The 25706-nt window shown below is 47.6% G+C and overlaps 6 protein-coding genes and 1 long non-coding RNA gene across 7 annotated transcripts in view; 3 read left to right on the top strand and 4 right to left on the bottom strand.

Annotated features, from left to right (window-relative positions):
• LOC110260327 (uncharacterized) overlaps positions 1-25706 on the bottom strand; it is a 55170-nt gene that overhangs the window by 15849 nt on the left and 13615 nt on the right. The window lies entirely within an intron of this gene.
• H3C14 (H3 clustered histone 14) lies at positions 454-864 on the bottom strand. The gene has a single exon (NM_001244642.1). It carries the CDS (start codon positions 862-864, stop codon positions 454-456), a length of 411 nt encoding a protein of 136 aa, NP_001231571.1.
• On the bottom strand, positions 1947-2500 carry H2AC18 (H2A clustered histone 18). The gene has a single exon (XM_005663506.4). The coding sequence runs from the start codon at positions 2448-2450 to the stop codon at positions 2058-2060; it is 393 nt and encodes a 130-aa protein (XP_005663563.2). The 5' UTR covers positions 2451-2500; the 3' UTR covers positions 1947-2057.
• H2BC19 (H2B clustered histone 19) lies at positions 2749-6371 on the top strand. The gene has a single exon (XM_021089929.2). It carries the CDS (start codon positions 2804-2806, stop codon positions 3182-3184), a length of 381 nt encoding a protein of 126 aa, XP_020945588.1. The 5' UTR covers positions 2749-2803; the 3' UTR covers positions 3185-6371.
• H2BC20 (H2B clustered histone 20) lies at positions 8871-10551 on the bottom strand. The gene has a single exon (XM_013997205.3). The coding sequence runs from the start codon at positions 10494-10496 to the stop codon at positions 10116-10118; it is 381 nt and encodes a 126-aa protein (XP_013852659.1). The 5' UTR covers positions 10497-10551; the 3' UTR covers positions 8871-10115.
• H2AC19 (H2A clustered histone 19) lies at positions 10800-11353 on the top strand. Its single transcript, XM_003355215.6, has one exon. The coding sequence runs from the start codon at positions 10850-10852 to the stop codon at positions 11240-11242; it is 393 nt and encodes a 130-aa protein (XP_003355263.4). The 5' UTR covers positions 10800-10849; the 3' UTR covers positions 11243-11353.
• Positions 12386-14413, top strand: H3C15 (H3 clustered histone 15). Its single transcript, XM_085023110.1, has one exon. It carries the CDS (start codon positions 12436-12438, stop codon positions 12844-12846), a length of 411 nt encoding a protein of 136 aa, XP_084879236.1. The 5' UTR covers positions 12386-12435; the 3' UTR covers positions 12847-14413.

The raw sequence follows: 25706 nt of genomic DNA, 5'->3' as shown, positions 1-25706 counted from the left end.
AGGCCCCTGCGCGCCCTGGAGCGCGAATCCTGAGCGTCCCCTAGTGACCCCGCCCGGCCTCAACCCGTCCTCCCCCGCCCCTCCCTGGAACAGACTACGGTTCTGGGCCGCCGTGGAGACGCCTTGCCCTTTGCGGAGGACCCATGGCCGCGCCCAAGAAAGCGGAGAAGCCAGCTGACCAAACTCTTGAAGGACTCAAAAGCTTCTAACGCGCCAGGAGGCGGCCAGCAAGCAGGGGGCTAGACCGGACACCTGGCCTCTAACCCACTTGGGTACCCGGAGCCCAGTCAGTGCTTCTGCCGGCTCGAACATCCTCCCTTCCCCGAGCTATGGGAGAGTCCGCCGGACAGAGCGCGGAAAAGTGGCACAGCCTCTTCCAAGTGCGGTTGTGGGTGGCTCTGAAAAGAGCCTTTGGATGTGATGGAACCTCGAGCCGAGTGCGCACTTCTTTCTCTAAGCCCGCTCCCCGCGGATGCGGCGGGCCAGCTGGATGTCTTTGGGCATGATGGTCACGCGCTTGGCGTGGATGGCACACAGGTTCGTGTCTTCAAACAGCCCCACCAGGTAGGCCTCGCTCGCCTCCTGCAGCGCCATCACGGCCGAGCTCTGGAAGCGCAGGTCCGTCTTGAAGTCCTGCGCGATCTCGCGCACCAGGCGCTGGAAGGGCAGCTTGCGGATCAGCAGCTCGGTCGACTTCTGGTAGCGCCGGATCTCCCGCAGGGCCACGGTGCCCGGCCGGTAGCGGTGGGGCTTCTTCACGCCGCCGGTGGCCGGCGCGCTCTTGCGGGCCGCCTTGGTGGCCAGCTGCTTCCGCGGGGCCTTGCCCCCGGTCGATTTGCGGGCAGTCTGCTTAGTACGGGCCATGGCGGCGAGCCAAAACACGAGCTTACCAGCGCAGCGAAGGGAGAGTAACCAGGGGGACGCCCGCCGCAGCAGTCTTTATAGGCACAGGCTTGTCCCGATTGGGCGGGACAATAATTGAAAGTCCCGCGCTGGCTCTCTATTGGCTGTGACCTCACCAGCCCTAGCGCCACTGATTGGCTTGGGCAGAATCCTCCTCCGCCCGCCCCCCACCCTCCCTCCCTCCCTCCCTCCCTTTCTACTTTCCAGTTTGCCAGCAGTTTTCCCGGCCTCGTCTTTCCTTTCTTCCCGGCGAGAGTCATTTTTGAGCGCGACTGTGTCAGAACGTTCCTCTTCAGCCCTTCGCTCCCTTAGAACACGCTACCCCCGATGCCCGCCTCCTTTCCACGCTTTTTACCTCCCGGACCGAACCCCCGCCCCCTGAACGCCTTGTTACCTTGTCAGAACCCCCTAGGTTAGCTGCTAGTCTGGCCGATCTTTCCCCCCCCGCCCCCCGGCCCTTTGGTGCTTTTCGGATCGGAAGGTTATCTGCGCCCTCTCCGGGAGCAAGACTCCACTTCCGAGAGCCTCAGGACCTGTTATCCCCATCCCCGCCGCGAAGGCGCCTCCTCACTCCCCCCCCTCCCCTTCCAAAGACGGTGGGCTCAAGCCAAAACCCACGTCCGCTACGCTCCCGAAAACCGTCTTTATCCCCTAACCGACTGGGGTGTACGGGGCGTGCGCGTGTGCGAGGGAACGTCCCCTTGGTGCTAGACCTCAGGTGTTGGGCAGAGGCTTGGGAAGTAACTGCAGTTGCTCACCGGGCATCCGACTTCGAGATAGAGCGTCGCGGCCGCCTGGTACTGCTTACTTTCAGCAGCCGAGTCGACCCTGGCTCGCCCAAGCAAGGTTTGCTACCTCTACCTGCGTTAATTAGATCCTAGGATTTGCCACACTCCCACCCGCACCCGCTTCCCAGCAAAATAACGGCTAAAGCACCTAGTTCCAGAGGCGAGTGAGGAACGGCAGGGAGTAGAGGGCAAACGGCACTCCCTCCGCCCACCTCCGTGCTTACTACCAAGGGTGGAGTTAAGGAGAAAGCTGGCTAGTGTAACAACTCTTTTTTTTATTTGAAAGAGTGGGTGGCTCTGAAAAGAGCCTTTGATTTCACAGGTGCCCCTTCCGGACGGGGCTGGGTGGGCTTCCGGATGCCGGCCTCACTTGCCCTTTGCCTTGTGGTGGCTCTCCGTCTTCTTGGGGAGCAACACGGCCTGGATGTTGGGCAAGACGCCGCCCTGGGCGATGGTGACTTTGCCCAACAGCTTGTTCAGCTCCTCGTCGTTGCGGATAGCCAGCTGCAAGTGGCGGGGGATGATGCGCGTCTTCTTGTTGTCTCGCGCCGCGTTGCCCGCCAGCTCCAGGATTTCCGCGGTCAGGTACTCCAGCACCGCCGCCATGTAGACGGGCGCGCCGGCCCCCACCCGCTCGGCATAGTTGCCTTTGCGCAGCAAGCGGTGCACCCGCCCTACGGGGAACTGCAGACCTGCGCGGGACGAACGGGACTTGGCCTTTGCGCGGGCCTTGCCTCCCTGTTTGCCACGACCAGACATGACAACGACACTCACTGCAACCGGCTCCCGCTTAGGTGACCGAGAAAGTCGCCCTAAACGGCCCCGCTTCACCTTTTTATAGGCAGAGCGGCGATTGGCTACGGAGCACGTTGATTGGCTAGAGCACATCTGTGTCCCGGTGGCCAATAGGATAGCGCAACCAGAATCCACTCATTTACATAACCTCGTCTCCCCTCGCAGCAGAGCCACTGAAAACTCGCGAATCGCAACGCCGCGGAACCCAAGCCTTCATTTGCGTACGGCCTCTATAAGTACCGAGTCGCTTCCGGTAGCCTCCGTGTTGTTGTTGCCTTTGCGTTCCCGGTTGTCCTTTGCAGCTGGTGTCTGCCGTTATGCCTGAGCCCGCCAAGTCCGCCCCGGCGCCCAAGAAGGGCTCGAAGAAAGCCGTCACCAAAGCCCAGAAGAAGGACGGCAAGAAGCGGAAGCGCAGCCGCAAGGAGAGCTATTCCATCTACGTGTACAAGGTGCTGAAGCAGGTGCACCCGGACACGGGCATCTCGTCCAAGGCCATGGGCATCATGAACTCCTTCGTCAACGACATCTTCGAGCGCATCGCGGGCGAAGCGTCCCGCCTGGCTCATTACAACAAGCGCTCGACCATCACGTCCCGGGAGATCCAGACGGCCGTGCGCCTGCTGCTGCCCGGCGAGCTGGCCAAGCACGCCGTGTCCGAGGGCACCAAGGCGGTCACCAAGTACACCAGCTCCAAGTGAGTCCCTGCCGGGATAGTGGCGCTCGCCCGATCGCCGGGTCGCTTGACTCCAAAAGGCTCTTTTCAGAGCCACCCATCTTCTCAATGGAAGAAGCTGTCTTCTTGTTTTATCCGGGTCCTGTTTTCCTACTTTGCCTTTTGGTTTCTTCTAGTTAATACTGGGAGTTGCCAGTAGTTAGAAACAAATTCTATTTCCATCCAGATATTTGACGGATAGGTATGCTTACCTAGTTGGGTGAAAGAACCTAATGGAGGGTAGGCATGCTATATTTTGTCATAGAACTGCTCTTGAAACTGGTTTGGACTTGATTGAACGCAAGTGCATGTGTCTACATCCAAGTTGTTAAGCAAAATGCCTTTTTTTCTTTTTTTGTAGTATATAAACTTCTGCATGCAGCATAAAATTTCAAAGGTGTAGCCGTCTGGTGTTAAGGAACAAAATGCTGGTGGCAGAATTTTTTTACCCATGTGCTCTATTGTGTACAAAAAAAGATAATTATTAGATTTGGTACTAACAAATTCTATGAGTTTGTGTATACTGCACTTACAAGTATCTGTGTAGCCTGTTTATATGTAGATTCCCCAATTAGGAAAATAGAAGCTTGATTTTGATCCCCAGGAATCAGCCGGTATGCTGGTGCCTTCTCTTTACTTCATCTCATCAGATCACATAAGACCTGCTTAATATTTGGTGATAGTGTCCTCCCTAGAGAATTATCACTCAGAAAACTTGCCCAATTTAAATGATATGTCCATACAATGCGAACGAAATATGCATAATTTCCGAAGGACGAAAAAGTTTGAACTGTTAGAGCAGCAGAAAGCCCCAGTGGCTGGGAGGGCAAAGGAGATTGGCCTCACACTTTTAGTTTTAGTACTTTGGGAACCCTTGGATTGCTTTCAGCAGGAATCTGAATAACATGATCCCCATCTCTTTCTAAAAAAATGCAACTGCTAATCACGAAAACAGACATCTCAAGTTAATGCTTTTAGTGCTTTTAGGTATAGGAAGATGCAAGAGTCTGGGCTTATTGAAACCATTCCTTTGATATGCACCTTAACTCTGCAGGGCCATCATCTTGTTTTTCTCCATCCTGAATCCCCTCAGGGTGCACTGTAGGGGTGGCTGCAGTGGTTGATCGCTTTTTGGCCACAGCATCTATTATTTACTGAAATGGCAGGTGACATTCTTTGTCCATACTCTATAAACACAGTAGTATTCTTCTAGGCTTTATTTCTCCTTCTGTGTTTCCGTAAAGTATTCTTCAAGACTTGATTTCTTATGTTTGTTATGAAGTATAACTTAGTAGTTGATAGCCCTACAATGTATATTATTGACTATGGCATTTTTCTTCTGTTTCTCTAATTGTACGCTGATTTTCATTAAGGAACTCACCCAACCCCTTATGTTTGGGTCTCAAATTTCCCCATTGTACCCTGAGAACTTCTAAAAATACTGGTGCCTGGGTGCCATCCCCAGAAATTCTGATTTAAGTGATTTTGGATACAGCCATCACTTGGAGTTTTAAAAATCTCACTGGGTGGCTTCACGTTTGAGAACAACCGCCACTTGTATTTCCCAGAAAACAGAATTAGCCACATACAAAAACAGACTAAACGGGAGTTCCTGTGGCGGCGAGGTGGAAACGAACCTGACTAGGAACCATGAGGTTGTGGGTTCAATCCCTGGCCTTGCTCAGTGGGTTAAGGATCTGGCATTGCCGTGAGCTGCGGTGTAGGCTCTGGCGTAGGCCAGCAGCTACAACTCCAACTAGACCCCTAGCTTGGCAACCTCCATATGCTGCAGGAGCTGCCCTAGAAAAGGCAAACACACACACACACACACACACACACAACCAAATAAGGTCATATTCTAAGGCTCTGGGAGTTAGACTTCAACATATCTTTTCACAGTTCAGCCCATAACAGTAGTCAACAGCTGTGGTAGGCTGAAAGGGGCTCCCAAATACGTCTACATCTAAATTCCTAGAATCTGTGAATATTACCTTAAAGGATCACCAATGTCCTTATGTAAGGCAAGGGAGGAAGGTTATGGGAACAGAGAGACTTGAAGATGGTAGGATGTGGGCTTTGAGAATGGAGGAAGGGACCATGACTCAAGAAATGTCCCTCTAGAACCTGGAAATTGCATGGAAAAGGATTCTTCCCTAGAACCTTTGGAGAGAGTACAGTTTTGAGATCCACTTGGTGAAACTGATTTCTGTATTTCTGATCTCCAGAATCATAAGAGAATAAGTTTGTGTTTTAAGCCATCAAGTTTATAGTTACTTGTTACAGCAACCATAGGAAATTAATACAACACCTTTATCAGATTTTTTTTTTTTTTTTTTTTTTTTTTTGTCTTTTGCCTTTTTCTAGAGCTGCTCCCACAGCATATGGAGGTTCCCAGGCTAGGGGTCCAATTGGAGCTGTAGCCACCAGCCTATGCCAGAGCCACAGCAATGCGGGATCCCAGCCACGTCTTCGACCTACACCACAGTCCACCACAACGCCAGATCCCCAACCCACCAAGCAAGGCTAGGGATCGAACCCTCAACCTCATGATTCCTAGTCAGATTCGTTAACCACTGAGCCATGACTGGAACTCCACCTTTATCAGATTTTTTTACTGACAACTGGAGAAATTTGAATATGGATTGCATATGTTAATATTGAATCGATATTAAAATATTTTTTGGGTGTAATAATGATATTGTAGTTATATAGAAGAATATCCTTGTTTTTGTAGTTATAAAGGAGAATGTCTATTTTTAAGAGACATGCCAAATAAAGTATTTAGGGAAAAGAACGAGAATTTGCCATTTGTAGCAACATAGATGGACTTGAAGGGCATTACGCTATGTGAAATAAGTCAGACTGAGAAAGGTAAATAGGGTATCATATCACTTATATGTGGAATCTTAAAAAACACAACGAACTAGTGACTATAATATAAAAGAAGCAGACTTACTGATATAGAGAATGAACTAATGCTTACTAGTGGGGAGGGGAGAGGGGCAATGTAGGGTAGGGGAGTGTAGGAGTGGGGGAGTGGGAGGTACAGTCTATTGGATGTAAGATAGGTGCAAGGATGTACTGTACAACACAGAAAATATGGCCAATATTTTGTAATAATTATAAATGGAAACTATCCTTTAAAATTGTATTACAATAAAGAATTTTTTGGAGTTCCTGTCGTGGCTCAGTGGTTAACGAATCCCACTAGGAACCATGAGGTTTCGGGTTCGATCCCTGGCCTTGCTCAGTGGGTTAAGGATCCGGTGTTGCTGTGAGCTGTGGTGTAGGTTGCAGACGCGGCTCAGATCTGGTGTTGCTGTGGCTGTGGTGTAGGCCGGCGGCTACAGCTCCCTACCCTGGGAACCTCCATATGCCACAGGTGCAGCCCCAAAAAGACAAAAATAAATAAATAAAATGAAACATATCTTCAGTACTTCACCATCCCCACAGCTACCACCCATCTTTCTCCTGAGATATTACTGTAGACTCTTTGATATTCTCTCTGCCTCTACTTTTTTCTTTTTTCATTATTGTTTCTTTTTATCGCCATGCCAGTGGTATATGGAAGTTCCTAGGCTAGGGGTCGAATTGGAACTGTGCCCCTAGTCCTGCTCTCCTAAAGGCTGTTTTTCAACACAACATCCTGAATGGGTCAATGTCATCACTCTGATCAGACTCTCCAAAGGCACTCCAGCTTATTTAGAATGAAAATCAAAATCTTTGCAATGGCCTCTGAGGCCTGGCAACAGCCTGCACGATCTGACCCTCAACTACCTTTTTTTTTTCTTTTTGTCTTTCTAGGGCCGCACCCGAGGCATATGGAGGTTGCCGGGCTGGGGGTCTAATTGGAGCTGTTCCCGCCGGCCTAGGCAACTTGGGATCTGAGCCTCGTCTGTGACCTACCACAGCATCGCTGGATCTTTAACCCACCGAGTGAGGCCAGGGATTGAGCCCGCAACCTTATGGTTCCTACTCGGATGCGTTAACCACTGAGCCACGACGGGAACTCCTCAACTACCTTTCGGATGCCATCTCCCTGATGATCTTTCCTTTGTTCACGGTGCTTCAGCCTCAGTGGCCTTGCTTATTCCTTGAACTCCTCAAGCTTGCACCTTTCTCAGGGCCTTTGCACTTGCTGTTTTTGTTCTTAGAATGAGCTTCTCCAAAATATCCTGTGGCTCGCTTTCTTAATTCAAGCTTCTGTTCAAATATTAACTGATCGACCTGTTATTCACTCTACTCAACATCCTGCTTTACATAATAGCACTATCACCTCCTAAATACTATTACATTTCTTTCTTTTGCTTGTTTTCAGCATCCATCAATTACAATGTAGCCTTATGTGGACAGTGACTTTTTCCTATTCTGTTTATTGCTGATCCCGAGCATGCTTTATTTATCTCAGTGTTCCCCTCTCTCTTATTGTGAGACATGATACACAAATACTCATAATGGAACCTAAATAAGGTATCAATTTTGCTTTCACATCTATAAGTATAGTGTTGATTCTAAAGAAACTATTAATTGATGGGTAATATAGCTGCACCGAGTCTCTTTCTCCACCTTTCAGATTAGCTGTTTTCTGCTTTCATATTCATCTTCAGAACCAAATATTGACTATTCCTTCCCCCACATATAATTAGGTTATTTACCCAACATCCTAAATGCCTCTTGAAATGTTTTTTGTTGTATTTTTATCCTATAAACTCAGCATCTCCCATTTTCTTTGCTTCATCCTCATCTCCATGCTTTACCTGAACTTTCAAGCTTCAAGCAATCTGCCTTATCTCTCAGTAAATCTAAGCAAGTCATGTGCAAAAATAGGAGAATGTTTCCTGGGGCCTAAGAAGAGATGGATTTAGTACAACAACCAAGAAATAAATTATCTGTTTTTGATTGGGTAGGACAGAGAGGAGGTAATGAAAATCATGCTGGAAGATAATATTTGAGATTTTATATACACATATAAGGAAAAAAATGAGAAAAATGGGATGAGCTAGCACACTTACGATGTGCTTAGCTTTTTTTTTTAGGAAGCAGTTTTATGCCTCTTAGTACTTTATCTTCTGTTCTCATTTGATCTGTTTAAACTGTATTTTTAGGAAGTTCCTATGTGGCCCAGCAGGTTAAGAAATTGGCATTGCAGCAGCTTTGGAAGTTAGCAACTGATTCGATCCCTGGCCCAGGAACTTTCATATGCCATGGGTGTGGCCACAAAATAATGTGTTTTTAAACCCTAATGAAGGTAGAAAATGTTAAAGTTCTATGCTATATTTGGTGCTCTGAATTAATGAGGGAATAAATGAAAGTAGTTTTGCATGTAGCATTACAAGTAATACGGGGAAAAGACGATTAGGAAAAAAGGAAGAAAATGTCTGGGGTGGTGACCGAAAATGAACAAGTTCTTATCAAGGAATATGGGACGCACGTAACCAATATCAGTGGTTATCAAATATTTGAATCACCCGGTGTGTTCCATTGACTTCTCCTCCTTGCCTTTCAGCTTTTAGGGCCCCAGTGACTTGGGCCCTAGGGCTGAAAGGATTCAGTGGGAAGATGTAGGGTTTTAGGGACAGATAAGTTAAGGATCTGGTGGCCTTTGAATTGTTATAGGAAACACTGCTTTTAAAGAGAAGGAGACTAAACTGTACCAAGGAAAGTACAAATAGTTTTAAGGGAAAGTAGTTTTAATAATAAAAGCTGCCAATGAAGTCTCCGGAGGACATTTTATGATCAGCAGGCCTAAATTCTTGAAATCCCTAAACAGCTATAAACCCTCTTTCCTCTTCCCTTTCTTACGCAGATTACAAAATAGCAAAACTATAACTCTAAGGAATCGTGTATAGGTATCAGCATCTGGGCAAAGAGGATTTACTATAGGTAACAATATCCCTCAAGTATTATCTTATATTGACAGTGTTGACATCTTGAATTTGAGCAAAATATATTCAGTGTACACTCCTGAAAGGAATACCAAAGTAAGTTAAGAAGTGTGTGTAGACTAAAAATTACTTCAACCACCGTGTGGGTGAAAAATGCTGACTGCCATGTCAATAAAACATGTTGTGGCCATCAAGGCCTTAGTCACTGCAGCCACTCAACTGTGCACCCTGAGGGGAATCAGGATGGAGAAAAATAGAATACTGGCCCTAGATAGTTAAGGTGCATACCAAAGGAATAATTTCAATCAGCCTACTCTTGTATATTCCCATACAAAGAAAAGTGCTAAACTCTTGGTTTTTCTTTTTTTAATTATTAGTCTTTTGTTCAACTACCTGGTTTGTTTTTGCAAAACTCCTATATGTCTTGGCTCCCCCTTGAGCAATCTATCTCCCGGCTGTCTACTGAGATTAAGTCCTCAGCAAGGATGCCAAATAAAACATAATTCTCAGCTTTCAAGTTATGGGGTTTTTGTTTATTTTCAGTCAACATACGGAATCAATATAACCAAGTGCACTATAGGTTTTCTGTAAGCGCTGGGGCATGGTCTCTAGCATTGCTTTGTATTTTTACAATAACATTACATCTGGTTTCCTGAACTCAAAAATGCTTTTACAAAGTACTGACCAAATCTAACAGCTACAAGGTAAACACTGGTTAACTATTCTTTCTCAAAATTCATTACCACCCATCTCTCACCTTTTCACTGTGATGAAAAGCAAGTTGCCTGTAAATGAATGAACACTTACTCTAGCTAGATCTCAACCTATCTGTAAAATTTGGACCTATGCTGGTCATTCATGAGAAGGGAAACGCAGATCTTCAATAAGTTATACGTGGCACAAAAAGAACAACTTATGAAAACGAAAACAAGATGACAGCTTCTTCCATTGAGAAGATGGGTGGCTCTGAAAAGAGCCTTTTGGAGTCAAGCGACCCGGCGATCGGGCGAGCGCCACTATCCCGGCAGGGACTCACTTGGAGCTGGTGTACTTGGTGACCGCCTTGGTGCCCTCGGACACGGCGTGCTTGGCCAGCTCGCCGGGCAGCAGCAGGCGCACGGCCGTCTGGATCTCCCGGGACGTGATGGTCGAGCGCTTGTTGTAATGAGCCAGGCGGGACGCTTCGCCCGCGATGCGCTCGAAGATGTCGTTGACGAAGGAGTTCATGATGCCCATGGCCTTGGACGAGATGCCCGTGTCCGGGTGCACCTGCTTCAGCACCTTGTACACGTAGATGGAATAGCTCTCCTTGCGGCTGCGCTTCCGCTTCTTGCCGTCCTTCTTCTGGGCTTTGGTGACGGCTTTCTTCGAGCCCTTCTTGGGCGCCGGGGCGGACTTGGCGGGCTCAGGCATAACGGCAGACACCAGCTGCAAAGGACAACCGGGAACGCAAAGGCAACAACAACACGGAGGCTACCGGAAGCGACTCGGTACTTATAGAGGCCGTACGCAAATGAAGGCTTGGGTTCCGCGGCGTTGCGATTCGCGAGTTTTCAGTGGCTCTGCTGCGAGGGGAGACGAGGTTATGTAAATGAGTGGATTCTGGTTGCGCTATCCTATTGGCCACCGGGACACAGATGTGCTCTAGCCAATCAACGTGCTCCGTAGCCAATCGCCGCTCTGCCTATAAAAAGGTGAAGCGGGGCCGTTTAGGGCGACTTTCTCGGTCACCTAAGCGGGAGCCGGTTGCAGTGAGTGTCGTTGTCATGTCTGGTCGTGGCAAACAGGGAGGCAAGGCCCGCGCAAAGGCCAAGTCCCGTTCGTCCCGCGCAGGTCTGCAGTTCCCCGTAGGGCGGGTGCACCGCTTGCTGCGCAAAGGCAACTATGCCGAGCGGGTGGGGGCCGGCGCGCCCGTCTACATGGCGGCGGTGCTGGAGTACCTGACCGCGGAAATCCTGGAGCTGGCGGGCAACGCGGCGCGAGACAACAAGAAGACGCGCATCATCCCCCGCCACTTGCAGCTGGCTATCCGCAACGACGAGGAGCTGAACAAGCTGTTGGGCAAAGTCACCATCGCCCAGGGCGGCGTCTTGCCCAACATCCAGGCCGTGTTGCTCCCCAAGAAGACGGAGAGCCACCACAAGGCAAAGGGCAAGTGAGGCCGGCATCCGGAAGCCCACCCAGCCCCGTCCGGAAGGGGCACCTGTGAAATCAAAGGCTCTTTTCAGAGCCACCCACTCTTTCAAATAAAAAAAAGAGTTGTTACACTAGCCAGCTTTCTCCTTAACTCCACCCTTGGTAGTAAGCACGGAGGTGGGCGGAGGGAGTGCCGTTTGCCCTCTACTCCCTGCCGTTCCTCACTCGCCTCTGGAACTAGGTGCTTTAGCCGTTATTTTGCTGGGAAGCGGGTGCGGGTGGGAGTGTGGCAAATCCTAGGATCTAATTAACGCAGGTAGAGGTAGCAAACCTTGCTTGGGCGAGCCAGGGTCGACTCGGCTGCTGAAAGTAAGCAGTACCAGGCGGCCGCGACGCTCTATCTCGAAGTCGGATGCCCGGTGAGCAACTGCAGTTACTTCCCAAGCCTCTGCCCAACACCTGAGGTCTAGCACCAAGGGGACGTTCCCTCGCACACGCGCACGCCCCGTACACCCCAGTCGGTTAGGGGATAAAGACGGTTTTCGGGAGCGTAGCGGACGTGGGTTTTGGCTTGAGCCCACCGTCTTTGGAAGGGGAGGGGGGGGAGTGAGGAGGCGCCTTCGCGGCGGGGATGGGGATAACAGGTCCTGAGGCTCTCGGAAGTGGAGTCTTGCTCCCGGAGAGGGCGCAGATAACCTTCCGATCCGAAAAGCACCAAAGGGCCGGGGGGCGGGGGGGGAAAGATCGGCCAGACTAGCAGCTAACCTAGGGGGTTCTGACAAGGTAACAAGGCGTTCAGGGGGCGGGGGTTCGGTCCGGGAGGTAAAAAGCGTGGAAAGGAGGCGGGCATCGGGGGTAGCGTGTTCTAAGGGAGCGAAGGGCTGAAGAGGAACGTTCTGACACAGTCGCGCTCAAAAATGACTCTCGCCGGGAAGAAAGGAAAGACGAGGCCGGGAAAACTGCTGGCAAACTGGAAAGTAGAAAGGGAGGGAGGGAGGGAGGGAGGGTGGGGGGCGGGCGGAGGAGGATTCTGCCCAAGCCAATCAGTGGCGCTAGGGCTGGTGAGGTCACAGCCAATAGAGAGCCAGCGCGGGACTTTCAATTATTGTCCCGCCCAATCGGGACAAGCCTGTGCCTATAAAGACTGCTGCGGCGGGCGTCCCCCTGGTTACTCTCCCTTCGCTGCGCTGGTAAGCTCGTGTTTTGGCTCGCCGCCATGGCCCGTACTAAGCAGACTGCCCGCAAATCGACCGGGGGCAAGGCCCCGCGGAAGCAGCTGGCCACCAAGGCGGCCCGCAAGAGCGCGCCGGCCACCGGCGGCGTGAAGAAGCCCCACCGCTACCGGCCGGGCACCGTGGCCCTGCGGGAGATCCGGCGCTACCAGAAGTCGACCGAGCTGCTGATCCGCAAGCTGCCCTTCCAGCGCCTGGTGCGCGAGATCGCGCAGGACTTCAAGACGGACCTGCGCTTCCAGAGCTCGGCCGTGATGGCGCTGCAGGAGGCGAGCGAGGCCTACCTGGTGGGGCTGTTTGAAGACACGAACCTGTGTGCCATCCACGCCAAGCGCGTGACCATCATGCCCAAAGACATCCAGCTGGCCCGCCGCATCCGCGGGGAGCGGGCTTAGAGAAAGAAGTGCGCACTCGGCTCGAGGTTCCATCACATCCAAAGGCTCTTTTCAGAGCCACCCACAACCGCACTTGGAAGAGGCTGTGCCACTTTTCCGCGCTCTGTCCGGCGGACTCTCCCATAGCTCGGGGAAGGGAGGATGTTCGAGCCGGCAGAAGCACTGACTGGGCTCCGGGTACCCAAGTGGGTTAGAGGCCAGGTGTCCGGTCTAGCCCCCTGCTTGCTGGCCGCCTCCTGGCGCGTTAGAAGCTTTTGAGTCCTTCAAGAGTTTGGTCAGCTGGCTTCTCCGCTTTCTTGGGCGCGGCCATGGGTCCTCCGCAAAGGGCAAGGCGTCTCCACGGCGGCCCAGAACCGTAGTCTGTTCCAGGGAGGGGCGGGGGAGGACGGGTTGAGGCCGGGCGGGGTCACTAGGGGACGCTCAGGATTCGCGCTCCAGGGCGCGCAGGGGCCTGGCCTTTTACGCAGCTGGGAGCCGCGCGAGTATGGGTGCGTCATCACTCCCCCCACACCCACACCCCACCCCCACGCCAACCCGGTGCGTTTCTCTGGCTCGGGAGGGAAATGGCCACCTCCGTCCGTCTGTCCATCCGTCCTCGTTTCTGTCGGGTAAAACCAGGCATTCTTGTTCCCTGCTTGCGGGTTGCTTGTAGTGAATCCCCGGCCTTGCCTTCTCAGAAAACTTTGGTGGATGCCTTTTTTCCCCTTACTCAACCCTCTCAAAATCCCCTTGCAGACCTGAAGCATTTTGCCTGGTCTTTTAAGCCATGAGAGTCACTTTTCTCATCCTTCCTCCTTTTCCTTCAAAAGCACAACCCAGCTCAGCACGTCGTACCGGTAGTTACCTGCAGGTCTCTTACTGTCTTTTGGTAATGAACCTCTTCAGCTGGAGTGGACAGGATCTTGCAGAACCCACACTACACAAGACTCAGATAGAAGCCACCACTTGGGTCTTAAATTACACCTTTTAATTTTGATCATTACTTTTTTGAGGCCAGAGTTCATGATTTTGTTTTCTCAGCACAGTTGATAGGTAAAGCATTACAGAGATTGACAACTCATTGAGGGAAATAGAAACTGAAGCAGAAATACTTTTGAAAACTTTTTTGCCCTTTGCAAGGGGTGGAGAGTGAAGAAGAGCAGCCTGGACTGACTAGCTGCCCCTGATAGTGGGTCCCCAGTTTTCAACCCTAGGCTCACAGATTTTCAGAATAAGCCCTGTTAGGACTGAAAGGTGTCCACCCCACCTCCCCAACCCCATTCATATGTGAAGCCCTAATTCCCAGTATCTAAGAATGTTGACTATTGGGGGTAAGACTTATATAAAGAGGCAATTGAATAAAAAATGCGGTCATTAAGATAGGCCCTAATCCGAGGTGAGTGGTGTCCTTGAAGGAGAGATCAGGACACAGACAACACATAGGGACCACCATGTGAGGACACAGTGAGAAGGCAGTCATCTGCAAGCCAAGGAGACAGGTCTCAGAAGAAACCAAATCTGCTGACATCTTGTTCTCGTGTTTTTAGCCTCTTGATCTATGAAGAAATAAAGCTAGTTGTTTAAGCCACCCAGTCTGTTATTTTGTTATGGCTGCCATAAGAAGCTAATACAGACCCAGGGTCTCATTCCCCACTCAGACCAACAATACAAGATGGAATCCTCAGGATCTGTATTCTGTGAGATACAAGCAGAAGCAGCAATGACTCAGGGCTATGCGGGGATGGTACCTTTGCACAGAGCATCTCATTTACTGAAGTTTGTTTTCAAAGGTTCGGCCTGAAGTTCTCAGAGAGTGAGTGAATTTCTACCATGTCGGAGCCATTGGTGGCTAGGCAGACCCTAAGCATATAGATTTCCACATCAGGGCCCTTCCTCCCCAGGATCACACTCCCTGAAGTGATACTACATCAAATTTAAAAGCAAGATATCCAAGATCTCCCTGTAGCCTTGAAATATGGGGTCAGCCAGGGCATCTTTCATGGCTAAGGCAGTTCAGGGGTCCCTAGCTTAGCAGGAAGGTCTATATCCTGTCTTTACCCTTCTACCACTTTGCGATCCATCTCTTTTCCTCCTGCCACAACAGCAGAGTGCTCATTCACCAAAATCAAAGCTTACAGCGTGTGGAAGGAGACTGGTGAAAGAAAGCAGAGTCACTGGTTTCTTGCTGGTGGGACAGGGAGGCCCTCTCTGGTTGGTCTTTCCTGGTTTCCTGCCGAAGATGAGCCCCTTAAGGGCAGGGCCTTGTCTGCTTCATTGATCTGTCTCACCTGGCTGCTACACAACAGGGCTCAGGGACTCAGCCATGGAAGGGCTCTCAATTCAGCCGACAGACTTCCCTGCTCTCACATAGAGCCAAGAAACAACAGGCAGTACAAACAAGTGTGTGCACACTCACATTCGGAGAAAGTGGGGCTTATCTGACCCAATCCCTCTCACCCAGCTGAGGGGCAAGCCTTGGCAGGACACTGCTGCTTCACCAATCAGTATGGCCATCTTGGGGATTTGCCCCATGAAGTTACAACAGAATCTGATTCTCACCATGATCTTGTTCCAGGAGGAGTAAAGAAATTCTCCAGTGCCTTCAGGGCTTCCACAACTGCCGCAGGCATTTCAGTGACAGCTTTGACACCTTTTGGGTAATAGGACAAAGTTGATATTTCTGCCACTATGTTGTGAAGGCCAAACTTCCTAGGTCTAATAGGAAACTTTTGGAATGTCTTCATTGGTTTGAAAAACTAGGATAAAGTAGTTCCCAAATTTTTTTTTGTCAATATCAAATTTTAAGTGTTTCAGGTGCTTAATTTCCCACTTTCAGATTAGTCCTAAAGAAAAGAAAATCAAGGAGTTCCCGTCATGATGCAGTGGTTAACGAATCTGACTAGGATTGCAGGTTCGATCCCTGGCTTTGCTTAGTGGATTAAGGATCCGGCATTGCCGTGAACTGTGGTGTTGGTCGCAGATGTGGCTCGGATTCCACATTGCTCTGACTCTGGTGTAGGCCGGCAGCTACAGCTCTCATTCGATCCCTAGCCTGGGAACCTCCTCATTTGATCCCTAGCCTGGGAACCTCCATATGCCGCAGGTGTGGCTCAAGAAAAGGCCAAAAAAAAAAAAAAAAAAAAAAAAGAAGAAGAAGAAAATCAAGCAACAAGCAATTCACATTCTCTTAAAAAGTTTCATCATGTCCAGACTGTTTCCAGGAAAAGTCAACCATGGAACTGGATTGTTCATTGGACTTTGGGTCCTTTAATCAGAACTGATGGTGGCCTCAGCTAAGGCAGTGGCTAGGAGTTCCACAGAGATAAATTAATGGATTTGAGGGAATTGCAGAAAGTAAATTTGATAATATTTGGTGATTTAGGCATTTGGAGAATGCAAGAGAGGAAAGAGGCTCTCCTTGGCTTGAGAAGCTAGGAGATGATGGTAGATTTCATGAAAGTGGAGAATTTAGGGAGAAGAAATTGCCTTTGAAACTAAGAAGCTGAATAAAGTCCCTTCCAACACTGAAGCTGAGATTCTTGTTATCTATCTAGGACAAATTCACAGGAGTTAGGAATATTCATCTACTAAGCAAAGGGGCTCAACTGGAGCTACTTTGGGGGAGACCCTTGGCAGATAAATAAGGATAATAAAAGGCAGGAAATTAGATGAGATCGTCCCAGGGGTCAAGGAGAAGAGAAGAGGACTGAGGCAGGCACCCTGGGCGAGCAGGAACAGTGCTGGGGCTGGTAGATGAAGAGAACACCAAGAAACAGCAGGATTGCTGGAGAGAGAAGAGGACCACCAGGAGAGTGTCCCAAAGAGGCAAAGGTGGTCATCAACAGGGACATACTGTGCGCTGAAATTCGGAAAGAACCACCGCTTAAGCTTAAGCTCTGTCATTTCTGACTATGCTTTATAGTTCATATCTCTTTTATTTTTTATTTATTTATTTATTTTTGTCTTTTCTAGGGCCACACCCGTGGAACATAGAGGTTCCCAGGCTAGGAGTCTAATTAGAGCTGTAGCCGCCAGCCTACACCACAGCCACAGCAACGTGGGATCTGAGCCACGTCTGGGACCTACACCACAGCTCACGGCAACGCCGGATCCTTAACCCACTGAGCAAGGCCAGGGATTGAACCCACAACCTCATTGTTCCTAGTCGGATTCGTTAACCACTGAGCCACGATGGGAACGCCTCATATCTCTTTTAATCACCATGACAACTCTGTGAGGAAAGTAGATGTTTTATCATCCTCATTTTACAGACTAGGAAGCTTTGGGTATGTTGCCCATGTTCCCACAGGTAGTGAGTGCCAGGGCCAGAGATTCTGACCAAAGTGCTAGGGCTCCAAAGTTCATATTAAGCAGAAAACATCAAGTAAAGGGCACATACTGAAAGCTGGGAGGGGAAATAACAGGAGGTGCATGACTGAACACAGGGTTGAGGGCCTCACTGTTTCAATGGACTCTACCTACTTACACATTCACCACCTGTCTCCACATCATGTGAAGAAAAACCTTCATCCTATGCCGGAGTTAAGTTTGTCACTCCTGTGCTTTACAGTCTTTCCATGCCCTCCACCCCATTACCTTCAGAATGAAACCCACACTCACTCATCAGTATAGAGAGGCAGAGGCTAAGCGCAAGGCCACAGACTTGAGTTTGAGCCTTGGCTCTGCATTTTTCTACCTCCATGACTTTGGAAGATGCTTAATCTCTCCAGACCCCAGTTCCTCATCTGTAAAATGGGACTGATGGTACCTGCTTGGTAGTGGTATTTAGGGACATTTAAAGAAATAATTCCCATAAAGTGGCAAACAGTGTTTGACCCAAAATAAAAGAAAAAAATTGAAATTGTTATTAGGCATTTAGAAAAATTAAAACAAAATTATGAAAATAAACCTCCTTATACTTCCTAAATGTTATATCTTCCCTGGATTTTAATTAGGTATTCTCTAGTTATTTCTCTAGAGAAAATGAGCAGGACTCTAAGGGCCTTCCCAAGGACAGACCACTGCCTGCAAGTCCCTTGCCTCTTGTTTGTAAAAAAAGCTTTAGCCTCCTAGGCTTTCTCTGAGTTCTGAAGAGTAAATTTAATCAGAGAAATTAGAAAATGCAACAACAAAGGAGAACTGTCAAGCAAGACAAAATAATAGTAGTTTAGCCATAAAACAAGGTCAAGAACCTTTAGTTCCTCCTCAAGGGCCACAGAGAATATCATGAGCCATGTCCTTGAGTTGTTTTGCAGATACTAAAACTCCCACCAGATTGAAAAAGCTAACTCCGTGTTGATCATGAGCACATAGCCCCCAGACTGGCTAGAGCCTGAGGATTAATAATGGTGACCCCGGTGACTTCATGGGGTTATCTCACCACCCACCAATCAGAGAACTGACCATGAGCTGATCACACATCCGTGACCCTCATCACTATTGTTGCCTTTCAAAACTCTTCCCTAAAAGCCAAAGAGGAGTTTGAGTCTTTTGAGCATGAGCTGCCTGTTCTCCTTGCTTGGCCCTGCTTTAAACACTGTACTTTCACCTCATCCTGGTAGATTAGCTTTGCTGTGCATCAGGCAAACAGATACATGTTTGGTTCTGTAACAGGAGTTGCACAAGTTTGTTCTGGCCCTGCCCCACGTCCGAAATTCCCAGCTACTCCCATGACTTAGCAAAACCCTTTCTTCCACCCAGATATGTTCCCCTCCTTTGTAGGCCTACTGTTTAGGTGGTCAAATTCAACCCTCTGAAGCTTTTCTCCTGTAGCCCAATGCCACCCCATCCCCAACCACTGCCACTAATTCTCAGGCTAAAAAGCAGCATTCTCCTTGGGTTCTAACAAGCATACAGACTCCTCTGTTATAGCAGCTCCTCCAGGATTATTTTATCATTCTAGTTTCCCAAAAGATTCTGAATTCCTTTAGGGTGAGCATTTTGTCCTTTTCATCTCTGTAAGTTAGCATCATGACAGTGCCTACATGGTCAAGGAATACTTCACAAGGGACCTAAAAACCCTGGCCTCTGAATCCTCACTCAAGAGGACACAGTATCCAGGCCCCTCCCAGCTCTCTGGGAACTCTCAGGAATTTACAGGCCAACAGCAGATCTAGCCTGGACCCTGCAAGGAATCTCCTTCAGGGAAGGAAAGATGAAGAAGGTAGATGCCCTGGGCTGTAAGCCTGGCCCACAAATGGCTAAAGCCTGCCATTATCTTGCTTCTGTTCTACCTTAGTAGAGGGCAGAGTTCAGCTACCAACTTTATGCAATCAGTGCTTGAGGGAGATGCTTTAGGAAGGGATCCAGATTTGTGGTAGACTGAATAATAGCTTTCCATTAGGATGCCTGCATCTTAATCCCTGGAATGGCTGAATGTATTACCTTATTTGGCAAAAGGAACTTTCTTAATGTGATTAAATTAAGGACCTTGAGGCAGGGAGATTATCTTGAATTATCTGGGTGGGCCCTAAATGTAATTACAACAGACTTTAGAGGGAGGCTAGAGGCTTAGTGGGGAGAAGGTGATGTAAAGACAGAGGCAGAGAGGGAGTGATGAGGCCAGGAGCCAAGAAATGCCAGCAGCGCTAGAAGCTAGAAGAGACAAGGAATGGATTCTCCCCACAGAGTCTCCAGAAGGAATCGGTCTTTCTAACACTTGATTTTAATCCCTTAAGACTCATTTTGGTGAGTTCCCGTTGTGGTTCAGTGAGTTAAGAACCCTACTAGTATTCATGAGGATGTGGGTTCAATCCCTGGCCTTGCCTGATAGGTTAAGGATTCAGCATTGCTGCGAGTTGCAGCATAGGTCTCAGATGTAGCTTGGATCTGGCATTGCTGTGGCATAGGCCGGCAGCTGCAGCTCTGATTTAATTCCTATCCCAGGAAGTTCCATATGCCGCAAGTGCAACCCTAAAAAGAAAAATAAAGACTCATTTTGGGCTTCTGATCTCTAGAAGTATAAGAGAATAAATGTGTGTTGTTTAAATCACTAAATTTGTGGTAATTTGTTAAAGCAGGAATAGGAAACTAACATAACAGCCTGTCACTCATGAGAGACACCAGGTTCTTTTTTTTTTTTTTTTTTTTTTTTTTTTTTTTTTTTTGTAGGAGGGTAATTTGAGTGTGATCAGGAGCAGAATATGAAGTATACTTGGAGGAGTGGGGCGGGGGGAGTGGCAGAGGAGAAAAAAGGGGTCAGGAACGGGAGACTTGATGCTCCACAGTGAACAGACTGGCTCCTTCATGGGCCTGACCAGCCCCTTGACCTGTTTAACCCAGAGATGGGCTTCTCCATCTTCGCAAGTGGCACTGAGTGTCCCTAGATAGTGGTTGACCTCTCCCAGTCCTGGATGACATCTGTAGGGCTCCCTGAGACTCTGCCAGGGCAGGAAGAGCCCAGACTCCACTGTGGCCTGCATCAATGACAAGTTCCTCTCATGCTTGAGGAGAGCTCACACCCAAACTGTTACAAGGATGCTGTATACCTTTCCTAGGGCTGCTAACAGCAAATTACCACAAACTTGGTAGCATAAAACAACAGAAATTTATTCTCTCATAGATGTGGAGACCAGTAGTCCAAAATCAGCTGGGCCACAAGCTCCATAGAGCTTCTAGGGGAGAAGCCTTCCTTGTTTCTTTCAGCTTCCAGTAGCTCCCGGCAAGTGTAACTGAAGTCTCCAGTGAAGTTGACTAATCAAAAAAAGAACTTCAAAAAATACTTCCTTTAAAGTAAATGTTCATAATTTAAAATTATTTTTTTTCACAGGGTTGGGGCTAACATTTAAGTTAGATCATTAAAGTTTTTTTTGCACCTGTATGTGGAAGTTCCCAGGCTAGGGGTTGAATCAAAGCTACAGCTGCCAGCCTACACCACAGCCACAGCAACATCAGATCTGAGCCATGTCTACGACTTACAGCACAGCTCACAGTATCACCAGATCCTTAATCCACTGAGCAGGGCCAGGGATTGAACCCACATCCTCATGAATACTATTCCAGTTTGTTACCACTGAGCTGCGATGGGAACTCCAGATTATTGAAGATTTTTAAAACTATTTTTCAGGGAGTTGTCAGCATGGCACAGCAGAAACGAATCCAACTAGGAACCATGAAGTTGTGGGTTCGATCCCTGGCCTCACTCAGTGGGTTAAGGATCCAGCATTGACATGAGGTGTGGTGTAGGTCACGGACATGACTTGGATCTGGCGTTGCTGCAGCTGTGTTGTAGTGCGGCGGCTACAGCTTCGATTTGACCCCTAGCCTGGGAGCCTCCATGTGCTGCGGGTGCGGCCCTAAAAAGAAAAAACAAAAAACCTGTTTTTCAGAATGAACTAAACTGAGTTAAGGGTCTACTATGTGCCAGGCACGATATATTCACCAAGAATATTCTCACATCACTGGGGCTTTATTTTTTTCTTTCTTTCCTTTATGGCCACACCCATAGCATATGGGAGGCCCTGGGCCAGGGACTGAATTCCAGCCAGAGCTGCAACCTTCACTGCAGCTGCAGCAATGCCAGATCCTTAACCCACTGCGCCAGGCCTGGGAACCCCAGACCCTCCACAGAGACAAACCGGATCATTAACTTACGGCGCCACAGCGGGAACTCCACTAGGACTTTTAATGGCCAATAATCCCACATTTGCCCAAATAAGTTCTGCTGACAATGTTTTTAAGTGTACATTGATCAAAATCTCAAATGAGGTAGTTCCCGTGGTGGCGCAGCGGAAACGAATCTGACCAGAAACCAAGAGGTTGTAGGTTCGATCCCTGTCCCTGCTCAGTGGGTTAAGGATCCGGCATTGCCGGGAGCTGTGGTGTAGGTCGCAGACGCGGCTCAGATCTGGCGTGGCTGTGGCTGTGGCGTGAGCCGGCAGCTACAGTTCCAATTGGACCCCTAGCCTGGGAAACTCCATATGCCGTGGGTGCGGCCCTAAGAAGACAAAAAAAAAAACCTCAAATGATATTGAAAAATACAAAGGAAATAGTAAAAGCCTTCTTCTGGCCTAACCAAATTCTTCTCCTAATGAGTAGTCACTACAATTAGTTTTATTATCTGAAATTCCGGAAAAAATGTTTTACTTATATACCAGTGCAGACACATCAATTCACACATATCCTTTTTTTTTTTTACCTATACCAAAAGGGATCCTACCACTTTCTTATCATTTGCTATTAGATATTTAAGTAGTTTCTGCATGTTTACTTTTAAAAATAATAGTGTCTTCTCTTAATTCCAGGTAATAAATTAAGGAGGAGTGCTCGAATATAAGTTTGCAGCCCCTAATGATTTAAAGGATCTAAGCATAAACGTCAATAGGTGTTGTTAGCACAAAAAGAGAAGCAATTAGCCATTATGTCTTCTGATGGGGGGAAAGAAAGAAAAAGCACTATCTATGAAATAGACTTGCCAGGGAGTGAAAAAGTGACTCTAAATCTAATCAAGCCCTGATCCAACCAATAATTTAGAGGAAATTCAAGGGACAGAGGTTCATGATAAAGTACAACACCAGGAAGCAATCAGCAAAAACTGGATTGGGAAACTCTACAAGAAAAACAACACAGTTTCTTCAACAAAGAAATTATGAGGGGAAAAAAAAAGAAATAGGTGGGAAATTTATATTAGAATTAAAAGACATGTCAACCAACCACTTTATGTAAATTTATTTGGATTCAGGTTCAAATAAAGTACTTATAAAAGATATGACATGTAGATTAAAATTAAAAATGTGAACAATAACTTGATATTTGATGAATTAAGGAAATATGAATTATTTTAAATGTGATTTGGTATTACAGTCCTCTTTTTTTTTTTTTTTTTGCCTTTTAGGGCTGCACTCGCAGCATATGGAGGTTCCTAGGCTAGGGATCCAAACGGAGCTATAGCCACTGGCCTATGCCTCAGCCACAGCAACTCGGGATCTGAGCCGCATCTGTGACCTACACCACTGCTCATGGCAACGACAGATCCTTGACCCACTGAGCAAGACCAGGGATTGAACCCACAATCTCATGGTTCCTGGTCAGATTTATTTCCACTGAGCCATGATGAGAACTCCAACAGTCCTTATCTTTTAGAGACACATAATGAAATATTTATGGATTAAGTACTATAGTGTCTGGGATCTACTTCAAGATGATGCAGGATGGATTGCCTTGAGTTGACAATTGGTTTGAGCTGATAATTTACATTGAATGGATAATTTGTTGAAGTTGGATAATGTTGGCTGTCTGTGTAGATGTTTTCATTCCTCAATTATCAAGAATTATAAATACATTTTTAGGAGTTCCCATTGTGGCTCCCATTGTTGTCTCTGTGGGGATGCAGACTAGATCCCTGGCCTCCCTCAGTGGGTTAAGGATACTGAGTTGCCACAGCTGTAGTTTGTGGATGCAGCTCAGATCCAGTGTTGCCATGGCTGTGGCATAGGCCTGCAGCTGCAGCTCTGATTTAACCCCCTAGCCCGGGAACTTCCATATTCCATGGGTGAGGCCATTAAAAATAAATAAATAAATGCATTTTTAGAAGTTCTTGCTGTGGTGCAGTGGGTTAAGATCCAGCATTGTCAGTGCTGTGGCTCAGGTCACTGCCGTGGAGCAGATTCAGTCCCTGGGCCCTGAACTTCCACACTCAAAAAAATTAAAAATGCTGCACCCAAGACATATGGAAGTTCCTGGACCAGGGACTGCATCCAAGCTGCAGCTTTTGCAACACTGGCTCTTAACCCACCAGGGATTGAACCCATGCCTTCACAGCAACCCCAGCTGCTACAGTCAGATTCTTAACCCACCTTGCCACAGCAGGAACTTCAAAAACATATTCTTTAAAACTGCTATTTACCATCCCTATACAAATTTCTTAACATGTTTTGCTAGGGTGTTTTGTTTTGTATTTGTACATGCAAAAAGAATTTTGACAGTTATTGTGAAATCACCCACTAAAAAGTTTGCATCAAATTCTTCTGTCACTATATTGCATAAGAATACCTCATTTCTCTGGCCCAACCAGCACTGGGTATTGGCAAACCTTTGCATGTGGCCAATAATGAATTTCACAGTCCCCGTCAGAACTACATGGCCCCCACAGAGCACTATGGTGGCTAGTGTCAGCATGGATGGTCTGACGCAGCCTTTTCCACCTTAAGGGAAGCTACTGAAATCAGTGGACACTTTTCCACAGGTCAGGGCCTCATCTGCAACAGAGGTTGCTTGAAGGGACACGGACCTGTTCCTCCAGTCAACGTTAGCCCAGAAGCTAATCGGGTTCTTTAAACTCCATTTCCATTTGTCTGAGCTAATCCCGAAAAGTTCTGGCTCGGCCTACCAGTGTGCCTTCCTGTTTTTGTACCTTACCTCCTCATCCTCTAAATGCTAACTATACTAGACTTCTTGCAGTTCTTCCCATCTCCCTGAGCTTACTATCTTTCACTCTCCTCCAAGCCTCTGCCATACCACTGCCTGGAACACTCCTCCTTCCCAGCCTTTTCAGGTCTTATCCTAAAAATCCTTTTTCGGAGAGGCCTTCCTTAGCTTCCCTCCATTACACTCTCTATATCTGTACTTCTCTCATCTTAACACTTGGCACACTTTATTATAGTCACTAGTATAATATCTATCTTCCCTTCTAGCCACTAAAAGTCCAGGAAGGCAGAAGCCACTCTATTCTGTTTAAGCTTATATCCTCCTTGCCCAGGAAGTTGCCTGGTATCTAATAGATAACAGATCATTGAATGAAAGAATGAATGAATTATATCATACCTAACAAAACTTAGGAGTCAGAGAAGAGTGGTCCTAGAGAGACTTTCTTACAGAAATTAATAATATTAATAGATACTTAATAGAATTCTTATTTCTGTTAGAATAAACAGAATACAATTAGTAAATACAGATTTTTAATTACCCAAATTAAATGAACGATTATACCTAGTTTCCCTAGTCACAGGGACAGACTTTCAGGTAAGAGGCAGTTTCTGAAGCCTGAACAGAGCTGCCCCTCAGGCTTACTCCTGTGCCACAGTTACTGAATAGTCATATTATATTGTGAGCTATGTTAGCCTCCCTCTTAAAGGAGCAGGGCTCCCCAGACTATGAAACCAAATATGGTATAAGAATTGTTGATAAAATTTTATATTTTTTACTTTTGTTTTTTTCTTTTGAGGGTCAAACTGAGGCAGTAAGGCAGGTCCCTGGAGGTTTGTGAGCAGGTGGCTGATGAGATCTGATCTGTGCTTTGGAAGACTACTCTGGCTACAGGACATAGAATGAATTAGAGAGGTTTTAAAGCCTAGGAGGACAGAGGCGAAACCCTAATACTTTCTCCCACTTGAAAAGAATAAATATTTGTATATATGCCTCATCTCCATCTGCATTCTTTTCCAATTGAAGGCAGAAAGTTTACTGTGTTCATCTGTGGAACCACCATGATACAAAGCTGGATTGCATTCAAAAGTAGAGGAAAGGGAGTTCCCATTGTGGCTCAGAGGGTAATAAACCCAACCAGTATCCATGAGGATGTGGGTTCAATCCCTGGCCTCGCTCAGCAGGTTAAGGATCCACTGTTGTCTCTGTGGCAGTGTGGGTTCAATCCCTGGCCTAATGCACTGGGTTAAGAATCTGGCATTGCCACAGCTGTTATAACTGCAGCTTAGATTTGATGCCTGGCCTGGAAACTTCCATTTGCCCACAGGTGTGACCATTATAAAAAGGGCGGGGGGGAAGGAAGTACTGCAAACTGCCCAACCATACATCAACAAGTGACAGAACTAACAATTTTAGCGATACAATGGAATACTATTCAGCAACACAAAAAAATGAACTACTCATACATGCACCTAAATTTGAATCTCAAAATAATTATGCTGAGTGAAAGAACTCAGACA

The sequence above is a fragment of the Sus scrofa genome, chromosome 4, assembly GCF_054392235.1.
Source record: "Sus scrofa isolate SSC_HxYL_T2T_F1_AM1 chromosome 4, Sscrofa_HxYL_maternal_Yorkshire_Landrace_v2.0, whole genome shotgun sequence".
NCBI classification, from domain to species: domain Eukaryota; kingdom Metazoa; phylum Chordata; class Mammalia; order Artiodactyla; family Suidae; genus Sus; species Sus scrofa.
This window is presented reverse-complemented; position numbering and strand designations above follow the sequence as displayed.

Excerpts from the sequence above, each read along its gene's own strand:
- H3C14 (NM_001244642.1), bottom strand. The coding sequence starts at position 864 with ATGGCCCGTACTAAGCAGACTGCCCGCAAATCGACCGGGGGCAAGGCC.
- H2AC18 (XM_005663506.4), bottom strand. The coding sequence starts at position 2,450 with ATGTCTGGTCGTGGCAAACAGGGAGGCAAGGCCCGCGCAAAGGCCAAG.
- H2BC19 (XM_021089929.2), top strand. The coding sequence starts at position 2,804 with ATGCCTGAGCCCGCCAAGTCCGCCCCGGCGCCCAAGAAGGGCTCGAAG.
- H2BC20 (XM_013997205.3), bottom strand. The coding sequence starts at position 10,496 with ATGCCTGAGCCCGCCAAGTCCGCCCCGGCGCCCAAGAAGGGCTCGAAG.
- H2AC19 (XM_003355215.6), top strand. The coding sequence starts at position 10,850 with ATGTCTGGTCGTGGCAAACAGGGAGGCAAGGCCCGCGCAAAGGCCAAG.
- H3C15 (XM_085023110.1), top strand. The coding sequence starts at position 12,436 with ATGGCCCGTACTAAGCAGACTGCCCGCAAATCGACCGGGGGCAAGGCC.